At 46.8% G+C, this 11,961-nt stretch overlaps 1 protein-coding gene across 1 annotated transcript in view; it reads left to right on the top strand.

Annotated features, from left to right (window-relative positions):
- Nucleotides 1–9,853, top strand: part of LOC101660723 (transient receptor potential cation channel subfamily M member 3) — a 108,631-nt gene extending 98,778 nt beyond the window's left edge. Inside the window, exons 9-10 of the mRNA XM_045288616.1 lie at nt 1,781–1,913; nt 7,968–9,853. Of these exons, the coding sequence (XP_045144551.1) occupies nt 1,781–1,913; nt 7,968–9,429 (1,595 nt within the window). The 3' untranslated portion in view covers nt 9,430–9,853. The remainder of the gene's footprint in view (nt 1–1,780; nt 1,914–7,967) is intronic.
- The last annotated feature ends 2,108 nt before the right edge of the window (nt 9,854–11,961 follow it).

Below are 11,961 nucleotides of genomic sequence, written 5' to 3'. Positions count from 1 at the left end.
TTCTCTTGCCATTTCATCTACTGCCCCCCTTCCTCCCCCGCCCTCCATCATTGATCATAGGCTGTAAAGAACTTCATGTTTACATCCATGCCTAGAGCCATCCTCGCCGTTTCTGGATTAAAATCGACAGCAGCATGGCTTCGTTTGCTAGACCTATTAATGAAGAGATAAACAGTGCAGGTGCTACTGTGTGTGACTTGACTCACCTTCAATTTAACAATGGGTGCTTCTGGTGGTAGAAAAATCTGAAATAAGGTCATGCTAAGGGGTCGCTGTGAGTCAGAATCAACTCAATGACAATGGGTTTTGATAGGGGCCCTGGTGGAACTGTGAGTTAACTATTGGTTAAGCTGCTAACTATAGAATCCCTGGTTCAAACTCGACATCAGGTCCATGGATGAAAGATGAGACTGTCTGCTTTCATAAAGATTTACTGGCTCAGAAACCCTAAGCAGTGTGGCCTGCATCCGTGGCTGTGGGTATAGGACTGGTTCACAATGAAGTCAGAGTCAGCTGATTCAGACGAAGGCCTTGGGGCAAACCTGAACTGTCTCCCAAAACCCATTCCCAACAACCTGAAATTCAGGAGTTAACAAAAATTGGAGACAACTCTAGTGGCACCTCAAGGTCACAGGATAAGAAGGACTTCCCCAATTAATTGTTTTTCGAATCCTACTGTCCTATCTGAACCCGGATTCATAGGCCATCTAAAGCTTCAAATTTCCACTGGGCCCTTTCCACCACTGTATCAGAATTGATGTGGCCTGTTAGTAGTAATAGGCTAACAATGCCGTAAATAGGGCATAAAACACAAAAACAAACAAACAAATTCACTGCCGCCAAGTTGATTTTGACTAATAATGGTCCTATAGGACTGAGTAGAACTGCCCCTGTGGGTTTCCAAGACCACTCTTTACAGGAGTAGAAAGCCTCATCTTTCTCCCCACGGAGCGTCTGGTGGTTCCAAGCTACTGACCTTGCACCATGTGTAACAACACGCTATGCCACCAAGGTTCCGGTCAAAGACGCACAGCGCTTCCTTTTCCAGGCTCACCTGCACTCATCATGTTGTTTTGTCTCATGGTCCCAAAAGAGCTGCTGTGGTTCTAGACACAGCAGTCCTGTTCGAGGCAGGAAGAGGAAGAGAAGGAGAGAAAAGGTAGAAAGAAGTAGCCGTGGTTCTCTAGCCTCTCGGAAAAGTGGAGTCTCTTCCCAAGGCACCGCTACTTCCAGCCAGAGACATCTTTCGATGCACAGGCCCAACTGAGCTGCCAATCTCAGAGGATGTTAGAAGCACACATATATGTTGGGATTTTCAGAGTCAGCGGTGGCAAGGTGGAAAAGGGAGAATGGAATTCCAAAGGGCTTTTAGTCAAGCTAACCATCAATAGCTGTCCACCATGCCTTTCGGTTCAGAGATGGGGGGGCAGGGGGAGCTTTCAAGAAACCTCCATTCTCTGGGTGGCTTCCCTTTTCTTGATTGAGCTATGGTTTGGGGTTTATGACTTGCATCGTTCTAAGCATCTCTTGCCGTCAAACATATGTGCTCAACTCCCACGGTGAATGGAAAGTCCGGATGGAAGACAGTGGTCAGTTCCCTGACTGGATGGGGATTTGGTGTTAGATTCCGCAAAGAAGCTGCATCTCTTTTCATCACCTTGACTTAGATTAATAATGCCATGGGACCACCCCTCACCACCCCCCTCAATCTGATACCATCGTTTGGACTCCTTGGCCTCACACTTTGGCTCGCTCTCTCTGTCATTTTTGTCTTCCACAGAACTCTTCATAACCGATGAGGAGCTCAAGAAAGTACACGACTTCGAAGAGCAGTGCATCGAAGAATATTTCCGGGAAAAGGACGATCGCTTCAACTCATCTAATGATGAGAGAATACGTGTGACTTCAGAACGGTATGGTCCACAGCCTCGGGTCCCCAGGGGATGGCTTTAGCCAGGGGTGGGGAACAGCTGGCCCACTGGCCACATACAGCCCTCAAAACCCTCAATACCCACTAACATCCCACACCTCGCTGAAGGGAATCCGTTCCAACCATCACATTAGGGTTATGTGAGTTAATTAGGGGTGCGTTAATTAAATGTTTGACCAAATATAGCAGGCTAATTTTTAGGTTGATCATTTTGTATGGAGTGCAAATGATGTTATAAATATCCAGCTGGCCCTTGGCAGAAAAAAAAATAGAAAACAAAAGATGTCCCCATGCCTGGTTTAAGCCATGGCATGCTTTTATCAAATAAATCTGCACAGTCACAAAACAGAGACCCCTTGTGTGAATTGTTCTTGTCCAAGAACTCATCACGGTTACAAGGGAACAGAATATTATCTGAAGTTATGTGCAAAATCAGGCAGACGGGGGAAAAAAATCCCAACATATAGTTGCTAACATTCTCCAGCAGGGTACAGTAGATGCCCTGTTAGACTCTAGGTTGATGAGTTAACTCTAAGATGCCGTTAGAGTTACTGGCCAGAATCTGGAAAGTTCCAGGTCAGACTCAAACCAAGACAGACCCAACCAAACAAACTTCAGGCTCCTTGATGGGTTTGGGGTCCAGCTGGATCCCTGAGAATCTTGCAGCTTGTTGTGGGGGTGCTTGCTGGGTGCTCTTGAGTCTGTTCAGACTCCTACTGACCACGTGCACAACAGAACCACACACTGCTCGGTCCTGCCCCATCCGCACAATGGCTCCCATGCTTCAGCCCATTGTGACAGCCACAGTGTCACTCCATCTCATTGAGGACCTTCTTTTTCGCTGTCCCTCCACTTTCCCAGGCATGATGTCCTTCTCCAGTGACTGGTCTCTCCTGACAACAGGTCCAGACTATGTAAGACAAAGTCTCACCATCGTTACCTCTAAGGAGCCCTCTGGTCATACTGCTTCTGAGACAGATTGTCCCTCCACTTTCCCAGGCATGATGTCCTTCTCCAGGGACTGGTCTCTCCTGACAACAGGTCCAGACTATGTAAGACAAAGTCTCACCATCGTTACCTCTAAGGAGCACTCCGGTCATACTGCTTCTGAGACAGATTTGTTTGTCCTTTCGGCAGTTGATGGTACTTTGACCATCGAAACACATCCATGCTTCTGCGGGCTTCCTGATTGGATGTCCAAGTTCCACATGCATGTGAAGCCATTTAAAATACCCTGGCTCAAGCCAGGAGCATATTAGTCCTCCAATTCATATCTTTGCTTTTTTCTCTAAAGAGGTCTTGTGCAGCAGATTTGCCCAATTCAATAAGTTGTTTGCCCTCCTGCCTGCTGCTTCCAGGAGCATTGATTCCATTGAGTAGCTTCCAGAGAGGAGTGGAAGCGGTCCTCCCACTTTGCCAGTTGCCTTTGAGGCCGCTCCAAGTTAGGGAAACCCCGTGTGGGCAGAGTAGAATGTGCTCCATAGAGTCTCCACTGGCTAGTTTGTTTCTGAGGTAGATCACCACTCCTTCCTTCCAAGGCACCTCCGTCCGGGTTGATTTGAACTTCCAACCTTTTGGTTAGCCACTGAGCACATGAATTGTTGACACCACCCGAGAACACCAGAAACCATGCCAGTGCCTGCTGTATGCGGGTGCTCAAGACAGCCTTAATACATGACAGCAAACGACTTGTGGATAAGCTGTGTTCACGATCAGGGTTTGGTTCCAAATCTCTTTGCGTGGGAGCGGCTAAGATTATTCTATGCCAGTGGTTGGACACTTTCGATATCATTAACCAAACAGCTCTGCAGGCCATTAAGGCTGTGAAAAAATCTCCAAAATATAGAGAAGAAAACCCATTGAATTTAATAAATCCAGCTTTAGGAAAGTGCGCTTCAATTTTCTCATTTTTTCTTATTTTGTTATGGACTCATTAAAAAATAATTAATTCCATCGCAGACTGACACATCCAAAATATTGCATTTGGGAATTCCTGTTCTAAAGAATACCCAGAGTGGTAGAAAAGCCTGTGTGGTTTTAAAGTTTAAGTATTTGAGGTGTAGAGCTGGCTGGACCAAATTATAGATAGTGTAAAAAGACATAACACATGGATGACTTTTGCCAATATGACTCAAGGTGCTAAGATTGAAGGTAGTCGCCTCTACCTTTTATGATATGGCATTTTGTCTGCTTATCCAATTCATATATTTCCTAGTGGCTCAGGAGAAATTACCTAAGTGGCATTTTCCCTGATCCTTTATTTCTCCAAAGAATGCAGTCTGGATCATAGACTTACCTACCTGCACATGGCATCAAATGTTTATCTCTGTACTTCACCAGCCAAGATTAATGAAGTTCAAAGCCATGCACAGATTTTATACACATCTATCGCTGCAAAAGAGGCCACTTTTACAATGATATGATGGGAAGCGATTTTCTGGCAAATAGAGCAAGAAGCTGAAAATCCAAAGATCTCTCTCTCTCTCTCTCAGGCCTTGAGAAATTGGTAGATTAAAGGGACAATATGTGTTTCCCAGAAAATTATGCCATGTGGACACATTACCTACTGCTCAGATATAATGCCAACTCCGGACCATTCACACCACTCAGAGACGTCAATGCCAGTTACCCAGAGAGAAGGGGTGGGAAAGTGAGAAAGAAAGAAAAGAATAACATCATGTACTTATTGCTAGATGCCACAGGATTCACCTCAAATTAATCATGACCTCCTTTTCTTTACAGCTTTGTGGATATACAATTCACATATCGAACAATCCAGTAGTTGAATCATAGTAAGAAGAGCTGTGTGATCATCGCCACAATCTATTTTAGAACCTTTTCTTCTTCCTTGTACTCTTCGTCATTAACTCCCCATTCTCCCAACCTCCCCTGCCATACCTCTAAGAAACTTTTAATCTAGGTGCTGTCCCGATAGAAAACAAAAAGAAAACCAAATAATAATAACAAAATAAAACTGAGGAAAACCTCTACTAGAAAGAAAGCAGAAATTATTAAAAACTAGAACAGATTCAAAATTAGTCAAAAGGGAAATCAAATGATAAGGTGCTAAATTTTAACCAAACCATGTCTGGAATCACCAACTTTCCAATACACTTTGATAACAAGCCTATTCACAGCCCTGGCCTATGGTCAGATGGAATTTACAGGACACTTAATCCATGTGGAAGCCCTGCAAATGGATTTTCGGCTTTCACTGTCATCCATAGCCTTCTGCAAATGGCGTACTCAGAATTTAAGCTCTTATACTTTTCCCTCCTCCAGTCTTAAATTTTATTATTTACAATCCTTAGATCACACAGCCTAGTGTGCTTCTTCCATATGAATTTATTTGACACCTCACTTAGATGACCGCTTGTATTAAGACAAGCCTTTAAGACCCCAGATTCTATATTTCTGATTTCTTCATCAAACTTTGCCATAGCACCCTTATATTCTGTGATCTCTTCATGAGGGCATGTAAGAATGGCATTCTCCTTCTAAGTCAGGCTTATGAAAAGAGGCCAAGATTCTTTCCTAGGCTTTAAGTTGTCTTGGTAAAATCTCTTATTTGTTCCTCCTTCATGGATGAGAGGATTGAATTAGATTACATCAACTGGAGGTGCCTCAATTAACAGACCTTATCAATATCTTTGTTGGTGTGTTGTTTGTTGTTAGGTACCGTCTACTCTGTCCTCTAAAGCCTCTGTCTTTATAGGAGCTTGTCTGAGTCTTTATAGGACAGAATAGAGCTGCCCCATTGGGCTCCTCAGCCTTACTCTTCACGACTGCAAATCACGAGATCTTTTCTCCCACAGAGTGGGTTTGAACCACAGCCCTTTCTCTTAGCTGGCGATTGTTTAACTGTGTCACCAGGATCCTTTACTAATGCCTTTCAAAACCAAAGCAAACACACTGTCAATGAGTCAACTCTGACTCACAGAAACCCTGTAGGATGAGATAGAAATAATACCCGTGTGTTTCCAAGACGGTAACCCTTTACGGGAGTAGAAAGCCTCCTCTTCCTCTTCCACAGTGGCTGGTGGTTTCAAACTGCTGACCTTATGGTTAGTAGCCCAACACATAACCACTGAACCATGCCTTTACAGGCACTAAATTCTAAAAAAGATTATCATGGGAGAAAGAAATAGAGGCTGTTGTGCAAATGTGAAAGAAAAGACCTTCAGTGCGTGAGATACAAATTGTACATATGCATTGCATTGAAAATATCTACCGTCTGAAATTTTGCGGAAACTTTCTAGGTGAAGTTATTACCCAAAGACGCCCAACTTCTTTTGTCAGCGACCCTGTTCAGCCAACACTTAGATACTTGCCTGAGGTCACTGAGCCCTGCTCCAAGTCGTAGCTAAGCTATGGAGGCAGTGAGGATGCAGGACTTGGGCCCCAATCCATTTCAAAGCTCCATTTGATTACTGCAATTGTGTGTGTGATGTGGATGGTAAATGTCCTGGCCTGCCAATGGAAAGGTTAGAGGTTGGAATTGAGGCAAAGATACTTTAGAAGAAACAATCAGCCACTGAGATTCCTGCAGAGCACATGGGGTCATGCCACATGGGGTCACCCACTGACTCGATTCTAAGTTGAGTTTTTAATTGACATCATGCACTCAGCTCCCTTGTAGATAAATGGGATCGGCAGCTGAAAACTTCCAGATGGGATCATTTATTTATTTATTTTCAGGTGGAAAAAAATTTTTTCCAATTATTTTATTAGGGACACATACAACTCTTATCACAATCCATACACACATCAATTGTGTAAAGCACATTTGTACATTCATTGCCCTCATCATTCTCAAAACATTTGCTCTCCACTTAAACCCCTGGCAACAGCTCCTCATTTTACCCGCTCCCTCCCCTCTCCCCCCTCCCTCTGAACCCTTCATAATTTATAAATTATTATTTTGTCATATGTTACACTGTCCGACATCTCCCTCCCTTCACCCACTTTTCTGTTGTCCATCTCTCAGGAGGAAGGTTATATGTAGATCCTTGTAATCGGTTCCCCCTTTCCAACTCACCTTCCCTCCACCCTCCCAGTATCACCACTGACACCACTGGTCCTGAAGGGATCATCCGCCCTGGATTCCCTGTGTTTCCAGTTCCTATCTGTACCAGTGTACATCCTCTGGTCTAGCCAGATTTGTAAGGTAGAATTGGGATAGTGATAGTGGGTGGTGGGGGAGCATTTAGGAACTAGAGGAAAGTTGTATGTTTCATTGTTGCTACAGTGCACCCTGACTGGCTCATCTCCTCCCCGCAACCCTTCTGTAACGGGGTGTCCAGTGGCCTACAGATGGGCTTTGGGTTCCCACTCTACACTCCCCCTTGTTCACAATGATGTGATTTTTTTGTTCTGATGATACCTGATACCTTATCCCTTTGATACCTTGTGATCAAGCTGGTGTGCTTCCTCCATGTAGGCTTTGTTGCTTCTGAGCTAGATGGCTGCTTGTTTATCTTCAAGTCTTTAAGACGCTAGATGCTATCTTTTTTGATAGATGAGCTCCGTCAGCTTTCTTCACTGCATTTGCTTATGCACCCGCTTTGTCTTCAGCGATTGTGCCTGGAAGGTGAGCATCATGGAATGCCAGTTTAATAGAACAAAGTGTTCTTGCATTGAGGGAGTACTCAGATGGGATCATTTCTAAAGCCTCTTCCAGCTGAAAGAAAAGAAAAAAGTATTGGGGATCTGTGATTCTCAAAGGCAGCATTAGCGCCTTTCTCTGCCCCCAACCCTCCTCTCTCTACCCACAACCCCGCATTTTCCTCTGGTAAGGGAGTGCTGATGATGCCCATCTCAGACACAACACAGCCGTGATCCCTTCCATCCTGCGAGGAGCCTGGCCCAGGGTGACGAGGGCTCTCTCTTCCTCTCTTGCCCAGGGTGAAACGGGTTCTCTCTTCCTCTCTTGCCCTGGCTGACAGGGGCTCTCTCTCCCTCCCTTCCACAGGGTGACGCGGGCTCTCTCTCTCCCTTGCCCAGGGTGACACGGGCTCTCTCTCCTTCTCTTGCCCAGGGTGGAGAACATGTCCATGCGGCTGGAGGAAGTGAATGAGAGGGAGCACTGTATGAAGGCCTCGCTCCAGACAGTGGACATCCGGCTCGCGCAGCTCGAGGACCTCATAGGTCGCATGGCCACTGCCTTGGAACGCCTGACGGGGCTGGAGCGGGCCGAGTCCAATAAAATCCGCTCCCGGACCTCCTCGGACTGCACGGACGCGGCGTACATCGTGCGCCAGAGCAGCTTCAATAGCCAGGAGGGGAACACCTTCAAGCTCCAAGAGAGTATAGACCCTGCAGGTGAGGAGGCCGTGTCCCCAACTTCTCCAACCTTAATGCCCCGTATGCGAAGCCATTCGTTCTATTCGGTCCATGTGAAAGACAAAGGTGGGGTAGAAAAGTTGGAGAGTATTTTTAAAGAAAGGTCCCTGAGCCTGCACCGGGCCACTAGTTCCCACTCCGTGTCCAAAGAATCCAAACCTCCTACAGCCCCTGCCAACACCTTGGCCATCGTCCCCGACTCCAGAAGGCCGTCGTCGTGCATCGACATCTACGTCTCCGCCATGGACGAGTTCCACTGCGACATAGACCCGGTGGACCCTCTGGAACATTCCATGGACATCCTCGGGTTGGCCGAGCCCAGCTTTGCGACCCCGGCCCCCTGCCCAGCTCCTCCAAGCGGTGCCTACGCGGCCACCCTCGCACCCACCGAGAGAGCGCCAGGCCCCAGCATCGATTTTGAGGACATCCCCTCCGTGGACACGCGATCCTTGTCATCCGACTATCCCCACCTCCCGGAATGCCCCAACCCCTGGGACATCGAGCCCCCCATGTACCCCGCCCTGGAGCGCTCTAAGAGCAGCCGCTACCTGGGCCCCGCGCCCTTCCTCCTGGACGAGCCCCCCATGGTGAAGTCGCACAGCTTCGTGTCTGCGCCCACGCGGGGCTACGGTGCCGCCTTCGGGATGCCCGTGAAAACGGCCGAGTACACCAGCATCACCGACTGCATCGACACCCGGTGCGTCAGCGCCCCGCAGGCCGTCGCCGACAGAGCCACCTTCCCCGGAGGGGTCCGGGACAGAGTGCAGGACTTAGCTTGCTGTCACCCAGAGAGAGAAGCCGAACTGAGTCACCCCGGGTCGGACAGCGAGGACAGCGAAGCCAAAGGCCGCAGGGTCGCCCCGTCCTCCCAGGGGAGCGAGAACGCCGAGCGCGCCCCGTCCAACCGCATCCCAGTGCCCAGGACCGAGCGCGCCAACAGCTACTCGGCGGAGGATGCGGGCGACGCATCCTATGCGCACACCAGGAAGAGCTTCTCCATCAGCGACAAACTGGACCGGCAGCGGAACACAGGAAGCCTGCGAGCCCCCTTCCAGAGGAGCAAGTCCTCCAAGCCCGAGGGCCGAGGGGACAACGTGTCCATGCGGAGGTTGTCCAGAACGTCTGCTTTCCACAGCTTTGAAAGCCAGCACACCTAAGCCTCCTCGCTGGGCATCGTTGCAGGAGCCTCAGGCACCCAGCCCTGAACCCTCCCTGGACTCCCCCACTGCCCTCCTCGAGTGGAACCTGCGTTAGACTTAGCCGAACCAGCGAGCGAGGCCTCGGGAGGTGCCCACCTCACCCTTAGGTCCCTGGCTAGTACAATGGGGACTCCACTGTCACAGGAAGGTTAGGGATTCAACTCCACCAAGGGACCCCTGGAAGACAGGCCTGCTCATCTATTTCTGAAACACCCCACCCCGCCCCGCAAAAACCCAGTGGGGCGCAGTCCCCCACCCAAACCCACCCCTCACACAGCTGGGTCGCCGAGAGTCACGGCCAATCTCGCGTGCCTCCTAACACAAAGGTGACTTCTGGGCCACAGGCCCAGAAAGCAGAGCGTTTGACCCAAGATGCCCAAAGGCGTGGGGGTGGGGGTGGGGGTCAGTTGGTGTGCACTCTTGCTGGGGAGGGAGGAGGGGGAAGGAAGAGGAGAAGAATCGTTAGAGATGAATGCGTGCCACTGGTCACTTCAAAACGCCACGCGTCCCGGGGACTGAGGGGGCTTCCAATACCCTCCCTGCCAGGAGGCATCTTTTAATTTCTGACCATGACCGAGAGGTGTAGGATGCAGGGCTGACAATGCAGACTGAAATAAGCTAGCCAGCATACAAATGAGCTATTCTAAACTTCCATTCTGTTTTCTTTTCACATTGGCGACTGACGAAGAACATCCTTTTCATTCAGTCTAAGCCGGCAGCAAGCAGTTCTCCTAACGTCCCACATCCTGTTCTTGCCAACACTTCTGTAATTGATCATTGTAAAGACAAAACAAGGTAACGGTCCCGGCTCACCTGTCTCTTCTCAACTCACTTCTGGTGCCACAACTGTTTATCTTTTGGGAAGAAGAAAAAGGGAAAAGAAAATGCCTTTTTGTATTGCGATCCAAAATGAAAGATGAAGTGATGTTAAAGAAACAAACAAACAAATATCAAGTGATGTATTATACATTCTGCGCAGTGGGCATTCAAGTAGGGTGGAGTGCGCTCAGGGTGAATGTAATTAAGTAATTTTATATTTTTGAATTTATTTTGTATCTCACTTGACATCACCGAATGCATTCACTGAGTCTGTGATGTGAAACTGAAGGTAAACAACAACCGGGAACAAACAAACGAAAAGCAGTGGGCAGTACTGACTTAAAATTGCTATCTGGATATTGTGACAGTCCCATCATTCGTGTCCCGTGTTTTGCTGCTGTGTGATCACCATCATTTGCATGACTCCATCACGTCTGCTCAACACCGCCAAGATGTAACTGCCAATCGTTCACACCACCCACCACATGACCATTTTATACATGAATCTGTGGTTAAATGTGGATATTTTCATACCTAGAATTTTGCCATCTAATCAGAGCTCAGCATAAATTTAATTGAAGCTTTTCCAGGGATGATATCTTTTTTATGGCAACGTTCCAAAGTGCTTTTTAAGGAAAGTTTCAAAACCATAAATAACTTTAGAACTGACTGGGAGTTTGGTATCAACCCAAAGCCATCAGTTGCAAACATCCCATGAATATTTTTCTTATATGCAGAGCTATAATAAAAGATACAGTAGACCAAAATAGAAAGCAGATAAACAATATAAAGACGTGTTGCTTAAATATATAAATAGGTATTTACACAGAGAGACATGTTTATATATCGTATATAAACTGACATAAAGAGCTTTCTTTAAGAGGCTTGGATTTTTCTATTACCTTGAGGTATAACTAGGATTTTTTAATATCCAAGGGGTTCCACTGAAAGAGTTCATTATATTATTAGACCAAATGTTGGATTGGGGGTATTTTTTGACCCCTTTAACCTTAACCTTTCCTAACTAGAATTGTCCAAACTACCCTCTACGTGCCCCCTGCCCCTTTTTATCTGAGAACACTCATGACTACGATATCTTGTCTAGTTATATTTTCTCCTCCTGTACAAAGTGGTTGCACTCTGAACAAACATACAATTGCCAGCCAGTTAGTATTAATAGACTCTAGAACATAGGCATCACTTCTAGATCAGAATCTGGATTTGAAGTTGGAGAAACAAATCTTGACCCCAAATTTCAGGATCCTATTTAGAACCCTCGGCTATGAAACATGAACGAAGGCTTTTAAAAAACAATTTCCTGACCCTGGCCCAAGATCCTAGGCTCTTTTGTTTAGTTGTGAACTCCAACTTCATCTCATTTTGTAACTGCAAGGAAGTGCAAGGACAAAACATCTAGCCTCTAAATATTGGAAAGAAAAAATTTTCTGATGAAACTTTTCAGCTCTAGAAAGAGGGCTGATGCCACGTATGTAAGGAACTGAAGGATTCCTTTTTTCAGGTGAATCAGAAACACTCAAGCAAGTACCTTATCGATTGCCACTCATTTAGTTTCGTTTCTCTGGAGATACTTGCATTTTTTGTTGGGCTCACATGACTGGTTCCACTCAGCAAAGACATATTCGCTGTGAGACTTCCTCGAGTCATGAATCC

This window comes from Echinops telfairi, unplaced genomic scaffold (assembly GCF_000313985.2).
Source record: "Echinops telfairi isolate 266 unplaced genomic scaffold, ASM31398v2 ScPeMD7_22;HRSCAF=79, whole genome shotgun sequence".
NCBI classification, from domain to species: domain Eukaryota; kingdom Metazoa; phylum Chordata; class Mammalia; order Afrosoricida; family Tenrecidae; genus Echinops; species Echinops telfairi.
Note: the sequence above shows the minus strand (reverse complement) of the source record. Positions and strands in the feature narration are given on the sequence as shown.